The sequence below is a fragment of the Equus przewalskii genome, chromosome 9 (genome assembly GCF_037783145.1).
Source record: "Equus przewalskii isolate Varuska chromosome 9, EquPr2, whole genome shotgun sequence".
NCBI lineage: Eukaryota > Metazoa > Chordata > Mammalia > Perissodactyla > Equidae > Equus > Equus przewalskii.
In genome coordinates, this window is record NC_091839.1 from 6,671,366 (window position 1) to 6,685,989 (window position 14,624).

The 14,624-nt window shown below is 57.7% G+C and overlaps 2 protein-coding genes and 1 long non-coding RNA gene across 7 annotated transcripts; 2 read left to right on the forward strand and 1 right to left on the reverse strand.

Annotated features, from left to right (window-relative positions):
* The first annotated feature begins 626 nt into the window (after positions 1 to 626).
* On the forward strand, positions 627 to 11,478 carry GAPDHS (glyceraldehyde-3-phosphate dehydrogenase, spermatogenic). Of its 4 annotated transcripts, none has more exons than XM_070557381.1 (12): positions 1,590 to 1,778; positions 2,982 to 3,209; positions 4,307 to 4,448; positions 5,208 to 5,304; positions 5,497 to 5,603; positions 8,524 to 8,614; positions 8,698 to 8,816; positions 9,214 to 9,295; positions 9,594 to 9,745; positions 9,909 to 10,071; positions 11,081 to 11,178; positions 11,260 to 11,478. In XM_070557381.1, the coding sequence occupies exons 4-12, from the start codon at positions 5,245 to 5,247 to the stop codon at positions 11,330 to 11,332; spliced, it is 945 nt and encodes a 314-aa protein (XP_070413482.1). In that variant the 5' UTR covers positions 1,590 to 1,778; positions 2,982 to 3,209; positions 4,307 to 4,448; positions 5,208 to 5,244; the 3' UTR covers positions 11,333 to 11,478. The 4 variants fall into 4 exon arrangements, with proteins under 4 accessions (XP_008532143.1, XP_070413482.1, XP_070413481.1 ...); XM_070557380.1 differs by lacking the exons at positions 1,590 to 1,778; positions 2,982 to 3,209 and adding exons at positions 2,296 to 2,406; positions 2,725 to 2,839; XM_008533921.2 differs by lacking the exon at positions 2,982 to 3,209 and having other exon boundaries at positions 627 to 1,778.
* On the reverse strand, positions 6,288 to 11,617 carry LOC139073460 (uncharacterized). The gene is made up of 2 exons (XR_011522218.1): positions 11,480 to 11,617; positions 6,288 to 11,175 (listed from the first exon to the last, which is right to left on the reverse strand). It is a non-coding gene; the product is annotated as an uncharacterized lncRNA (long non-coding RNA).
* Positions 11,618 to 11,634: 17 nt separating this feature from the next.
* TMEM147 (transmembrane protein 147) lies at positions 11,635 to 13,416 on the forward strand. 2 transcript variants are annotated; one of them, XM_008533924.2, is made up of 7 exons: positions 11,635 to 11,833; positions 11,902 to 11,971; positions 12,435 to 12,494; positions 12,578 to 12,714; positions 12,851 to 12,935; positions 13,013 to 13,134; positions 13,218 to 13,416. In XM_008533924.2, exons 1-7 carry the CDS (start codon positions 11,757 to 11,759, stop codon positions 13,339 to 13,341), a joined length of 675 nt encoding a protein of 224 aa, XP_008532146.1. In that variant the 5' UTR covers positions 11,635 to 11,756; the 3' UTR covers positions 13,342 to 13,416. The 2 variants fall into 2 exon arrangements, with proteins under 2 accessions (XP_008532146.1, XP_070413483.1); XM_070557382.1 differs by lacking the exon at positions 11,902 to 11,971 and having other exon boundaries at positions 11,661 to 11,833.
* Positions 13,417 to 14,624: the final 1,208 nt, after the last annotated feature.

The following is a 14,624-nucleotide window of genomic DNA, read 5'->3' on the forward strand; positions in this document are numbered from 1 at the left end:
CAGTGTGCTTGCCCATCTGCAGGCCTCGGAGCACGTGCCGGCCCAGAGCCTCTCACCCAGGAGCTGCCGCTGGGCTGCTCAGCCCCGGTGGAGATCCACACGGTTCCTGGAGACTGGCACGCATTCCCGAGGTTCGGCAGATCTTGCCCGTGAAATCGTCTGAATCTGAATTGGCCTTTGCGAGGACAAATCTTCACTCATGGCTTCCTTTCTTGTTACTGGCCTACTCAGATTCGCCATTTCTTTTTGCACCAGTTTTGATCCTTTATATTTTCTAGGAAAATTTTTAATTGCATCTAGCTTTTCATACCTATGATTGTAAAGTTGTACCAAATGGGCCCATTTTCAGTCCTGGTTTTATTCGTGTGGCCCGTCCTCCCCTCCTTGATGGTACATGTCAAGTTTGTCTCCCTTTGTTTTATTAATATCTGTTTGCTTGGTGAACTGAGCTCCCATGGAGGTTTGGGGAAGGAAGAGGTTATGTCATTCTGCCCCTTCTTGCTTCCACGACTCCCTCTGGGCTGGTGACTCCTTCCTGGCCCTAACCCCCACATCCCCTAAATCTTGGTCACAGCTGTGTGTCACCTGGCCCTGCAGGTGAAGGTGCCTGCCTGTGAGTCACAGATGTGCAAGCAAGCCCCCACCGCCAGGGCTGTAGGGGAAGGGGGCCATCTGTCACAGCATTTGCTCTTCCCCGTTCAGTGAGAGCCTGTTTTGTGCCAGGCCCAGTTCTAGGTGCTGGAAGCCCAGTGGTGAGCAAAACAGACAGCAATGCATGCCCTGCTGGTGGCTTACAGCCCACCGGGGAGACGGTGAACAAATCCATCAAGAACTAGATCATGACAAACTACCTAAAAAGCCACAAGGAAAAAACGAGGCGCTGTGAGAGGCTAGGACTTGGAAGTCGCTGTAAGATTGGGGTCAGAAGAAACCTGAGGAGGCGACATTTACTCATTCATCCTGGTATTAGTTATTGAGCAAGCACCCTCCAAGTGCCAAATATCCTTCTAGTCACTAGGACATAAAAGTGACGAAGGTGACAAGCACTCTGCCCTCCCAGAGCTTACAGGCCCGTGGGCAGAGACAACTGGCAAGAAAACAAATGAATAAACAAGATGAGTTTTCGAGAGAGACATATTCTGTGAGGAAACAGAAACATGGAGACCGTCACCCTGGAGAGGTGTGGCACATTGGAACATGTAACCCAGGACAGGACGTCAAACAAGGCTTCCTGGAAGATGGGTCGATTGAGGTGGGTGGAGTGTCAGCGGATGGTGACTGAGAAAGAAGAAAACTTTCGATGGGGAGTCAGGAGGGCCTCTCTGAAAGGGACATCTCAGGGAAACTAAGAGCCAGCTGAGGGAAGAGCTTCGCAGGGCTTTCCTAGCAAAAGGAGCCAGCTAGGGTAACTATGCAGAGTAGGGTCAAGGAGCAGCACGGAGCCAGTGTGCCAAGGGAGAGAGAGGAGAGAGGAAAGGGCTTTGAGGACCATCGCAAAATCTGGATTCCATTCTAGACCTCGGTGGGTGGCCTTGGAACAGCAGCGCCAAAGTCACAGGCCTCGACTGGGATGGGGCCTCTGTGACGTCACTGGGCACTGTGACGTCACCGCAAACAGCTCCAGCCCCGGGAGCCCCGGCGTCCCGCATCACATCGCAGTAACACTACCGCTGGGTCTAGGGACATCTGGGCCATGAAACCTTAGGAGGCCATGTCGAAACGGGACGTCATCCTAACCAATGTCACCGTTGTGCAGCTGCTGCGACAGCCGTGCCCTGGTGAGGGAGGCGTCGGGGCGACCTCAGGGACGGGAAGAAAGGGCGGGGGGGGGAGCACCTCCAGCGCCGCCCAGGGCGCTTGCAGGGTCCGAGCCCCCTTCCACGGGAGCGCGCCGTGCCTAGTGTCCTCGAGGGAGGCAGTCAGGAGGCCCTGGATGCTGCCGCCCCTTACAGGGTGGGTTACTCCATCCCAGAGCAGCTTCCCTCCCTCCCTCCAGTCTCACCCTCCTTCCCCACCTGGATTTGCTGGCCAAGTGGTTTCGATGGCGATGGTGGAAGGGATGGGAGACCCCAGCCCTCAGGGCTGGCTTTGCCCCGTTAGCGCGCAGTGGAGGGGTAGGAGCAGGGCCAGGAGCGAGGCTGGAGCCCGGTTTACGTGGGGGCATCGCTGAGGAGAGCCGCTGGTTGGTGAAGATCCTCGGTGAGCCGGGTTTCAAGTGAACGGCCGCTCCTGTCGACCCGTGGGAAAGGGCCGCTTGGGGGTGGGTGAGCTTTGTCCTCCCTGTGTTGCACAAAGCGAGGAGAGGGCAGTGCCAAGCATTTCACAGGCGTACGCTCATTGAAGCCTCACGACCACCAGTTGAGGCCACTGTATTTACTGTCCCCACTTACGGAGTGGCCAACAGAGGTAAGAGAGCGCAAACTATTTCCCCAGGTCTCAGCACGGGAATAGTGGAGTTGGGCCACTGGGCAGCCCTACCCCACCCAGCCAGAGGTGCACACACACACTCCAGCCAGACGAACCTGTGTCTGCGGGAGGGCAACCCCACTCCCCGCGGCCTCGCGCCGACCGCGGCTGGGGCAGCCCGGAAGCTCCGCCCCGCGGGGGTGGGCGGGGCCGGGCGGGGCTCCGGGGCCCCGCACGCAGTGTAACGCCGGCGCCCCCGGAAGCCCCCGTCGTGCTCAGCACTATCTCTGCGCCCGCGGGCCTGGTTTCCCCTCTGAGGTGGATTGACAGCGCGCGCCTCCCGGGACTCAGAGCTGATGCACGTGAGGAGCTCAGCACCCACGCGGGGCGGCCCGGGAAATGGGCGCTCCTCTGCCCTGGCTTCACCTGCCAGGTGACGCTTCGTCACTGAAGCTCCTCCGGGCTCTTCCTTCCCAGCACAGCAGCTGTCCTCCAGCCCCTGTACCCCACCCCTCGAGGGGAGGGGAGCCTGGGGGAAGTGGAAAAGGAAGACCACCTGAGTTTTCTTTCGAAAGGTCTCCGACTGGGCTCAGATCCCCACTCTTAACCTAGAAGAACAAATCTCCGCCTTGAGTGAGAGTAGAAACAGAACCCCCAGGAATGCAGACATCCTTCGGGCCACCAATAACCACAAGGCTGCTGCCACCAATAAACTGACTAATACCTTTATGGACTTGACTGCTCATGGAAACACCCACTGCCCAGCCTGAGGCCACAAGGTCCGTCCGTGGCAGCCCGGAGAGGTCAGGGAGACAGACAGGCCAGCTGGTCCCGGCTCCTAGCCCACCTACCCCAAGGCGCTTTTGATTCTGGTGTCAAACACAACTCTCACCTTCATCCTCCAACCTCTCTCCGACCCCCTCCTCTCCCTTTCCACATGAATCCTCTTAGTATCAGACTTCCTCCCCACTATTAAAACCAGCAGCTACTAGGCCTTGAGCTCTCACTGTCCTCACAGCAGGCCCCAGGTGGAGGGTCAGATGTGACACCAGGAAACAGGCCAGAGAGGTTTATTAACTTGCTCAAGACCACACAGCTGGCAGGTGGCTGAGCCAGGGCTGACATCCAGGCCCGATCCCCAGCTTGAAACCCTCTGCCGGACAGGGCCCTGTCTGCTGTCCCCACCACGCGCCCCCTCCCCCCCCATCTGTAGCTCAGGTAGACACCTCCAAGCACAGGTGCTTTTAAACGCGGTGTGGGAGTGGAAGTGTGTGTGCGTGGAGCGGTGGAAGCTGATAAGGCATTCCATTTCTTGCATATGTTAAGATACACCTGTGTTTTCTAGACTTCTCTCGGGGTAGGAATCCCCCGGAGCGCTTGCAGGCTGTAGGATCCCCTGGCCTCAGTGGGGACCTACTGAGTCAGATTCCCCCGGGGAAGAGTCCTCCCCGTGATTCTCATCCTCAGGACAGTTTGGGGACCACTGGGCTAGATCAATTATCAGACAAGCTTGGGAAATGATCTTTGAAATACTACGTATGTGGAATGTTCCCTAGGTTCTCTCATAAGCCCCACATACATCACCTCACATAATCCTCACAGTGATCCTCCGAGAGTACTACTATCATCTCCATTTTAGAGGAGGAAACTGAGGCACAGAGAATATCACCCCAAGCAGTTGTTAAAAATACATGCCTGCTGAGATGGATTCTCCAGGGAAGAGGCCCTGCCCTGATATTGTACCACATGCCCAGCCCCTGCTCATTCTGTGCATCAGGGAGGTTTGGGAAACTCTAGGCTAGATGGTTGGCCACCAGGGGCCAGGAGCCAGCAACAGGTCCTGAGCCTGAGCGGCAAAGCTGGTCATTCTCTCTTACTCATTGCTCCCCTCCCCCCACAGTGATCAGAGCACCGCCCCCACCGGAGCCCAGAATTGAGGCAGAGCGGGAGCCCAAACCCGAGCCCAAGCCAGTCGAGGAAGTCGTGCTTCCTCCAGCCAAGAAGGCTTCTCTGCTTCAGGAGCTGACAGTCGGCATCAATGGGTGAGCGGGCCCGTTCCTGAAGCCTTGGGACCCAGCCCCCCTCAGTTACTAACTAGGGCCTCTCCACACTCCTCTCTATCAGTGCTTTCATTCTGCCCACCCTGGAGAAACACAGGGAGAAGGCAGATAGGGCTCCCCACAGAGAGCTCACATTGCGGTGGGAAGACAACAAGAACACGACAGTTCAGTGCTGTGTTGTGAACAGTATCGAACTCAGGGGCAGAGTAAGACTGGAGAGGGCAGTGTTCCCCGGGGGGCAGGGAAGGCCTCTAGGAAGAGACACTGGAGTTGAGGCCTGAGTGACAGCTGTGCAGCAGGCAAAAGTGTGCTAAGGGCAGGCAGGAAGTCAGTGTGGCTGGTGTGGGGCAAGCAAGGGAGAGGAGGAGGGCAGTGGAAGCCCCAGAGGGCCACGGTGAGGAGTTTGTATCTGGCTTTACTGATAAGAGAGTCATGGAGGTTTTCAGGCCAAGATAATATGACCTGAAGTTCTCCAAGATCCGCCCAGCACAAGGGTAGGAATAGGGGTAGGGGATGGGTGAGCAGAGGAAACAGGGAAAGCGGTTAGGAGGCTGGAGAGGTCACCTGGGTAACAGATGACAGAGGCCCACACAGGGCTGGTTGCCTTCTTCCCAGACTGAGGAGTCCCACCCAGTCCCCTTGAGTGAGCCTCCCCTCTGTTACCACCTCCCTCCTGTCCCCTCCTCTGCCTGCTGGCTGAGGATTCTGAGGACAACCCCCAAAACACTTGTCCCTGGTCAGATTTGGACGCATCGGTCGCCTGGTGCTGCGTGCCTGCATGGAGAAGGGCGTTAAGGTGGTGGCAGTGAATGATCCGTTCATTGACCCAGAATACATGGTGAGCAGCAGGCTGGGGTGGCGGTGGGGGGCAGGATCGGGAGGGGCATGTCTGGTGGGGAGGGGCTGAGGGGAGCTCCATGGAAGACTCCCAGCTGCAAAGAGGCACCTTCACCAAGGTGGGAACTCCCTAAGGATGCTTGCTCTCCCAGTCCTGCCACCCCAAGACTATGAGCCCCTCTGTGTCTCGCAGGTGTACATGTTTAAGTACGACTCCACCCACGGCCGATACAAGGGGAATGTGGAGTTCAAGAATGGACGGCTGGTCGTGGATAAGCAGGAGATCACTGTCTTCCAGTGGTAAGGGCGGCTCTCTGATGCACACCTGCGACATACTAATGCAGGGGATGTAGAGATGACTGAAATGGGATCAGCCTCTCACGTGGGGTCCACAACCCTCCAAATTGTCTATGTGCCTGCCACCAGATACTGGTTTGGAGACAGGGTCTCAGAGAAGACCCTGAGCCCTAAAATGGTTAAGAAGTACTAATCTAGAAAGATGCTCCACTGTACTCAAGAATACTTTTTATTTAACACATATCTGCCTGCTTTCTCACAGGCATATCAGCTCAACATGTCTAAAACTCAACTCTTGCTTCTCCTTCAACCCCCAACCTATTCATCTCCCTTGCCAGGAAATGGCATTGCCATCTAGCCAACCATTCCACTCAGTTCCTACAGAGCAGCCACAGAGGCCTTTTTAAAATATCGACTGGACCTGGTTACTCCCCTACTTAAATCCTCCAGTGGCTTCCCTTCACCCCACGAATAAAATCCCAGATGCTGAGGGGATCCCCAACCACTCTGTGCCCCACCTCCTGGCCTTCCCAGGTCACCTCAGCCACACTGGCATCCCCATCCTGGGACCCTGAGCCAGCACCTCTTACACCCAGCAATGCTGACTCCTTAGTACCCACTTCACATAGTTCTCACTGGTATTAATACTCTTCCTTCATTTAGAGAGATGTTTGGAATCTGTAAGTAAAAAGCAGTAACATTAGATGTTTAATGAGCTTCAAATACAAACATTTTCAGGATATCAAAACAAAAACTTATAAAATAGGAAACAGCACACCTACTTTATCTTTCAAATATAATTAGCCACTGCTGGCCCCATGGCCGCCTCACACTTTTGCACACACTTGCATGTGCATGCTCACAAGCCTTCCCTGCAGGTCCTCTCTGCCCAGCCCCTTTTATTTGTTGGGAGTGGGGTGAGTGACAACGAGGGCAGGGGTCTGGTGGTGAGGTGGTCAGGGTGAGCTCAGGGAGGGGCAGGATGGGTGGAGCGGGAGACCGGAGAGTGGGTGAGATGGGAGAAGCTCCTTGACCCAAGTTTGGAATCATGACACTACAAACAATTCCAGCAGAGAAGTCATCACTGAGACAGACCGTGTCCTTTCCTTCCTCAGCCTGGGCACCATCATTCCTGCCCGTTGGACCATTCTCCCCCCTTCCCTGTCCCCATACAGCTGTCCATCAATGTGTGGTGCCACTCAGGTGCTGCCTTCTCTGGTGACCCCGTCTTGCTTTCCATCACTGCACCGTGGGCGTTCTCCAGGGCTCGGCACAAGCCACGCTGCTTGTGTGTGGACCTTAACCTGCTCCACCTTCCAAGCTGGGCACCTTGGGCAAGGGAGGGACTTCCCCGAGCCTCAGTTTCCTAGGGCATCTGGTGGGAATGCTAGTCATACCCACCCTCATTGCAGGCAGGCCCTGTTGGTTTGCGTCACCGTCATTGCTTTGGCACTCGCAGGCACAGGCGCAGGCCTGGCTCTGAGTAGACTCAGCACTTCCTTGAAGAAGGAGTGGACAGAATCCTCAAAACAGCCCTCTGGGCAGGAGGGCAGGGCCCACAACAGCCTGGAGAAGGGGCTGGGGTCTCCTGGGGTGCCAACTCTTTGCCCCATGCCAGCTGAGCAGTTGTTGTGGAGGTGTTTGTTGAAGTGCCCCTCCAGCGTGGAAGGCAGGAAACGGGGGGCATCAGGGAAGAGCTGGTTAAGCCAGATGATAAGTGTGCCCTTGACAGAGCAGATGATGGGGGACAAAGAAGCATGTGTGGTGGCCCAGGGAGAAAAGGGGCAGCTGCTCATTCATTCATTCATTCTGGCAGTGCGGCTAGGAGTGCAAGTCCTAGGCCAGCTGGCCTGTGATCCCAGCCGGCTCTGCCTTCTCCTCCATCCCCTCTGCCCTGACGCTGGCTCCTCTGGAAAATGCCAGTAATAAAAACAGCCCTTACCCTCAGGCCAGGAGGGCTGAGTTCAGTGCAGAAAAAGCACTGAGCATGGGCACCTGGCAGGTGTTTAGTAAACGTGTGTAGAATGGCTAATAAAACAAATCCCCACAAACCTCGATCAAACCCCTCTGCGGGGAACAGGCTCAATGGCCAGCCCTGCTGCCACAGAGTGGCCTAGAAGATGAGACAGATGCTAACAAATGATCACAGAAGCAAACACTGCACTTGTGATAAACCTTGTGAGGGAAAGACTAGTATGTGGTTTATTAATTTACAGCTTGTTTGTTGAAGGCAAGTAGAAGACAGCAATACTAGATGTTTAATATGTTTCAAATCCAAACATTTGATCAAGTATCAAGTAAAAATGTAAATTTATAAAAAGGAAACAGAAAATCTCCTTTACCTTCCCAGCGTACACCACTAGCCCCTGCTGGCCGCAGGGCTGCCCCAGACTTCAATCCTCCCCCCGGAACTGCTCTCTCAAGGGAGCGTCTTCCCCAGGGACTTGCCCGGCCTCTGGCAGCAGGCTCCCTATTGGAGGAACTGAGTAGTAAAGATAAGAGGGACTGGGAGGGCCGTGGTGAGGTGGCCAGGGCTGCAGACCAGAAGCAGCGGGGCAAGCCCTGCCCTCCTGGGGTCCATGTTCTGGGAAGTATACAAACCGAGGGCCTGACCTGGCTGGGAGGAGTCAGGGATGGTCCCCCTGGGAGGGCTGAGGCCTAAGTTGGGGAGGTGGCAGCTTGTACCCAAGTATGGCAGGGGTGGTACAGTCAAGAAGTGGCCCACAAGGCGGGTTAGTGCTGAGGCAAGACCAGCGGGGTGGAATCCATCTGGGGCAGCCAAGTGTGCGTGGGGTGAAGGGACCGATGGTGGCAGGCCAGGCAGGAAGGTGTCTGGTCAGCCTTTGGAAAGGCAAAAGCGGTGGACTCTGAGGGCAAGGCCATGTTGGGGAGAGACTGACTCGGCGCTGCCACCCCTCCCCAGCAAGCAGCCCAGAGAAATTCCCTGGAGGTCTGTCGGGAGCCCTTTTGTGGTGGAGGCCACAGGCGCGTACCTGTCCCTAGAGGAAACTTCGGTAAGCAGGGGAGAGGGGCCCAGGGCTGGCTGGGGTGGCAGTGGCACTCAAAGCACCTCAGGACACCTGTGCTCCTCCCCTAGAGCCACATCGAGGCAGGCGCCCCACGTGTGGTCATCTGCGCGCCCTCGCCAGATGCACCCATGTTCGTCATGGGGGTGAACGAAAAGGACTATAACCCTGGCTCCATGAAAATTGTCAGGTACGGGCAGCAACATCCTGAAGTGTGTGGGTGGTGCCCAGAGGACACACCAGCCTGTGGTGGGGCGGGATCAGACTCACCCTCCCCGCCCCCACTCCCAGTGGACCCCTGGTGCTTCTTGCACATGGATCTGCTTCCCCTCCCCCAAGCCTTAGCCATCAGGTTAATGTTACCCTAAAACTATTTGTTAGACATGCACCACCTCTGGAGAATGTGCTCGGGCAGCTTCCGACCTCTGGTGCCTCCTCAGTCTGAAGGCATCCCCAGTGATCCCCTCTCCTCCCATCCTGACTTCTCACAAAGCCAGGCCTGTGTACATACCCCAAAAGACAGGTGAGGGTGGAGGGCTGGCTCTGCGACTCACCTCACACAGCCCTGCCCCCCCGGGCCCTTGCAGCAATGCCTCCTGCACCACCAACTGCCTGGCCCCCCTCGCCAAGGTCATCCATGAGCGATTTGGGATCGTGGAAGGGCTGATGGTGAGTAGGGGAGAGGGGTCAGGAGGGATGGCAGGGAAACTCTCTCTTGTTCTCAGGACTTGCTTAGTGTGTGGACTGCATAGGGAGAGACTGGTTTCAGGAGAGGCCCAGCAGTGGTGAAGTGTTTGAAAACGCTGTGCAGTTCACAGACAAGGCTGGACCATGCCTACATGTGCCCCTCCGGGGTCTGTGGTGGTAGCCCCACCACCTGCCATAGCTGGGTCTCCACCTTGGGCCTGAGAGAGGCCAGGGAGCTTGGGAGCGAGGAGGCCTTACCTCAGCCCTCTTCTTCCCAAAGACTACAGTCCATTCCTACACTGCCACCCAGAAGACCGTGGATGGGCCATCAAGGAAGGCCTGGAGAGACGGACGGGGCGCCCACCAGAATATCATCCCAGCTTCCACAGGGGCTGCCAAGGCCGTGGGCAAAGTCATCCCAAGCCTCAAAGGGTATGACAGCAGGAGGATGTAGCCAGGGTGGGGGACCTACCCCAGGAGGACTAGACTGGCCCCCAATCCTTGAGGGGTCTACTGAGGGGAAAGCAGAGGCAAGGGGGGATAGATGGAAAAGTCTCCGGGTTCTAACTCCCAGCCCTGATGTGGGACACTCTAGGAAGCTGACAGGAATGGCATTCCGGGTGCCAACCCCAGACGTGTCTGTCGTGGACCTGACCTGCCGCCTAGCCCAGCCTGCCCCATACTCAGCCATCAAGGAGGCCATAAAAGCAGCAGCCAAGGGGCCCCTAGCTGGCATCCTTGCCTACACGGAGGATGAGGTAGGGGCTGAGGAGAAGGGACCCTGGGAGGAGCCCTCTGGGGAGGCAGTGTGCTTTTCCACTTGCTAAGAAGCTGCTCACAATGTATCAAGATAGGAACTGCAAGACTGGGAAGGTCAGATCTGCCTGCCTCAGGCTCTTTGCACTTGCTGCTCCTTTGGTCGGGAAAGCTCTTCCCCCTGGTGGCCACACAGTCTGCTCTCACCTCTTCCAGTCTCTACTTCCACCTCTCTCAGCAAACTGTTCATTTTGTGCTCCTTTAGCTGTGGACCCTGCTAGCATGTGTGCTCCAAGAAAGCAGGGACCTGGGGACCATCTTTCAACTTCCATAGCTCCAGCTGGCTTCCCAGGGCCTTGCACATAGCAAGTGCTCAAAATATGCTTAGTGAACACGACAATGGCTCCCATTTTTCAACACTTCCTTGGGGCAGGCCATGGCCAGGTGCCTTCCCTGTGAGTAATGGAAGTCACTGTCCCTTTGCTCCCAGTAGTGCTACCTCTGTCCTTTAGCTCCTGCAGGCCCACCCTCACACAGCCACCAGGATTTCTCACTGTAATGAGATCAGATCACATCTCCCCCACTGCCCTGCTGGCCTTCCACCACACCAGGGCCAAACCCTCAGGGCCTCTGTGCCAAAGGTCCTTCCACCTCAGGCACTGCTCAGGGCTGACTTGGCCAGTTCCTCCTAGTCATCCAGACCCAGCCTCCTGCCTCCCTCGGAGAGGGCCTGTGTGCTGGCCCACTCCAAGTGCCTGCATTCTTCCCGGGAAGTGATGTTTCCTGCGGCAGCATCCGGAGGGTTTGCCATCTGTGTCCTTTGGCCTGCACCCCCCACCCCACCCAAGGCAAAGCCCCCATGTGCCTTCCTCGCCTCCAGAACCTAGACAGAGCAAGGCCCCATGAGATACAGTAGATGAGGGATGGACAGTGTGCCTGAGAGTCGGAGCCTGCGCTCCTGAAGGTCTCTGTTCTGTGACCCACACTTATCTTTGACCTTCTGACGTCCAGGTCGTCTCCACGGACTTTCTCGGTGACCCCCACTCGTCCATCTTCGATGCTAACGCCAGCATCGCGCTCAACGACAACTTCGTGAAGCTCATTTCCTGGTACGGGGGAGGGGATCGGAGAATGTGGGGGAGACTGAGCTGAAAAGGAGGATGCCCCTGACCCCCTTCCTAACTCCCCAGGTACGACAACGAATATGGCTACAGTCACCGGGTGGTGGACCTCCTCCGCTACATGTTCAGCCGGGACAAGTGAAGCGGGACAACCCCTCTCCCGATCCCCTGTGCTCCCGAGCCAGAACCCGTATCCCCCGTCCCGGCGCACGGCTCCCGGGGAAGTGGGCGCCCACGCGAGGGGCCCCGCCTCTGGTCCAGCGGTGAAATAAAAATCCGGAGTGCTCACGCCTGCGCCGCGTGTTTGTGCGCCGCTCCCGGCGGGGTCCCATCCGGCTCCCGGCCGGCCCGCGCCCTGCGGCCGGAGCCCCCCCTGCGAGACGGCCCGGTGCGGGTACGCGCCGCGCAGGCTCCCACTGCCCGTCCCGGCGCCGCCGTCGCGCTCTGCGTGACGTCACCGCGCCGGCGCCGGCCGGCTCGCTCCCAGAAAGCCGCGCGGCCCGCGGCTGAGGGGGCGCCGGGCCGGCCGAGGAGAGCGCGGTCCGGCGGGCCGGGCGGCAGGCGCCATGACCCTATTCCACTTCGGGAACTGCTTCGCCCTGGCCTACTTTCCCTACTTCATCACCTACAAGTGCAGCGGCCTGTGAGTGTGGGGCGGCCGCGGGGCGGGGGGCGCGGGCCCGGGCCAGCCCTCACCGCCCGCTCCTGCAGGTCCGAGTACAACGCCTTCTGGAAGTGCGTCCAGGCCGGGGTCACCTACCTCTTCGTGCAGCTGTGCAAGGTGAGCGCGCGGGACCCACGTTCCGCCCGCGCCCGGCTGCCCGGCTGCCCGGCTCCCCGGGTGACGCCCCAGAAGCCCACGGAAGGCGGACTTTGCAAGGGGCGGGACCTGAGGCGAGGTCTGCAAGCACTTTTGCATAGCACTTTCAGTGAAACGGGGAAAACTGCGTTGTATGGTTAAGAGGGTACTAGGTACGTTAAGAGCCGCTAATGAAGCCCCAGGGTGCCTGCGGTGCTGCTCACACTGCACTGGTAGGCAGCTCCTGCACCTCCAGGCCTGACCCCGGCCCCCTGTGATCACCAGAGCCCAGATTTCCAGGGCCCTACCCTGTATCTCCCCTGGCCCTGTCGTCTTGCCCCCAGAACCCCAATGCCCTGCCCTTCACATGCACACTAACATCCCACAAAGACCACGTGGTTGATCCCCCTTACCTGGAGGTGGCCTCTCTGTTCTGTGTTCTCAGATGCTGTTCCTGGCCACTTTCTTTCCCACCTGGGAAGGCGGCATCTATGACTTCATTGGGGTGAGTGGGGCAAGGGAGGGGGATAGTGCAGGAGTGGGGCCCCCTGGCACCTGTGCTTACTCAAGCCTCACCCTGACCCGCAGGAGTTCATGAAGGCCAGCGTGGACGTGGCAGACCTGATAGGCCTAAACCTTGTCATGTCCCGGAATGCCGGCAAGGGGGAGTACAAGATCATGGTTGCTGCCCTGGGCTGGGCCACCGCCGAGCTCATTATGTCCCGGTGTGTGCAGCAGCCTGGAGCCCAGATTCCAGAGAAAGGACACCTGGGTTCCAGGGGTTGCTGGAGGGCGGGGGTTAAGATTCTGGGTGCTGGGGGTGTCTTGGTGCTGGAGAATCCCTCCGTTTGCCTTCCTCAGCTGCATCCCCCTCTGGGTTGGAGCCCGGGGCATTGAGTTTGACTGGAAATACATCCAGATGAGCATTGACTCCAACATCAGTCTGGTAGGCAGTCCTGCTCTCCCACACGTGCCTTTTCGCTGGTGGCTGTACTCCGGCCCTGACTTCCTCCCTCCCTCCAGGTCCATTACATCGTTGCGTCTGCCCAGGTCTGGATGATAACACGCTACGACCTGTACCACACTTTCCGGCCGGCAGTCCTCCTGCTCATGTTCCTTAGCGTCTACAAGGCCTTTGTCATGGAGTGAGCTGGGTGGGGTTTGAGACTGGGTCCAAATGGGGGTGGGTTATCTGTTCTCCTTCCCTCATTGTGATGTTTCCCCACAGGACCTTCGTCCACATCTGTTCCCTGGGCAGCTGGACAGCACTGCTGGCCCGAGCGGTGGTGACAGGGCTGCTGGCCCTCAGCACCCTGGCCCTGTATGTTGCTGTTGTCAACGTGCACTCCTAGGCTTGGTGTCCCAGGCATGCACATACCTTTCCCCTGTCTCCAGGTTTCAGTGAAGTAAACAACGTTTGGAAAGTTGTTTCAACTTCCATCTCTCTCTGGCGCTGTCTCATGCTCACCTGGGTCCCAGAGGCTCTCGTGGCTGTGGAGCCAGGTAGACGAACTGGGAAACTAGGCAGCACTGACTAGCCCTGTGTTCCTGGAGCGGTTCTTTGGCTCCTTGTTTTCCCAGGATAGACCGAGGGCTTGAAGTCTATTGTCTTTGAGTAGTGGCAGAGACCAGGGCCCTCAAGGAACGGGTGATGGAGGGGAGCTAGAATCCAGGACACGGTTCTTGCGGGCTTCTCCTCACAGCCTTAACCTGGCCCTCTCCCACATGGCTCTTCCCTGGCTGGTCACCTCCTAGGCTCCCGGCCCTAATCTCGCCCTCTGATCCATCCTTCATATGGCAGCCAAGGAGACCTGTCTGAAACCCCAGTCTCACTAGTTCACACTCCCTGCTCACACCCATCTCAGGCTCTCCGTTGCACACTGAATAGTCCAACCACTTGACCCTTGGGTTTGCCCTCGGAGGCAGACTTTGGTGATTCTGAGTTCCTCAGATCAGATCCTGGCCTGAGTGTTCTCAGGGCGGAGTACAGAGACAGCTTCAGCCAATGGCAGAGCAGAGCCCACCAGCTTGGCTGTTGTCCTGGCTGCCACCCTCCACCTCAGCCCTCCCCTAGTCTAGTGGGGCTGGTTCCCTGCCCCATGCCCTTCCCCTCCCTGAGAGGGATGTGTCAGAAGCCAGGGTTTAAATGTCACACTTAAGCTCCACCTTGATGCAAATTCTGCCCACCCAGGAAGGTGTTACCCCACCCTGGTGTTCCCAGTGGGCTCCTCCAGGCTGTGGGATAGGGCATCTGTCCCTCCCTCCACCCAGTTGTCAAGGTCCCGCCATAATGTTGTTTAATCCTGGACCTAGGAAAGCACTGAGCACAGCTCTGCTGTGAGTCTTGGTGTTTTCAGAAGGACCCTTGACCCTCAGACGGGGCAGCCACCATCTAGCCTGCCCGCTCCCTCGTTGTCCCTTGTCAAGACAGGGTCCACAGGTGTGTTGGGGGAAAGTTGGGGAGGCAAGTGATTGACTGGTCACCCTGACGTTGATGTGAGGAGGGAGTAGACAGGGCACTCCCCCAGCCCGACTGGCTGGATCTGTAATGGGATCACTTCTTCCCACACCTCCATCCCACGCCCCACGTAGGCCTTGACAAGTACTGGGACAAGTGAAGGTTGCAGAAATGACT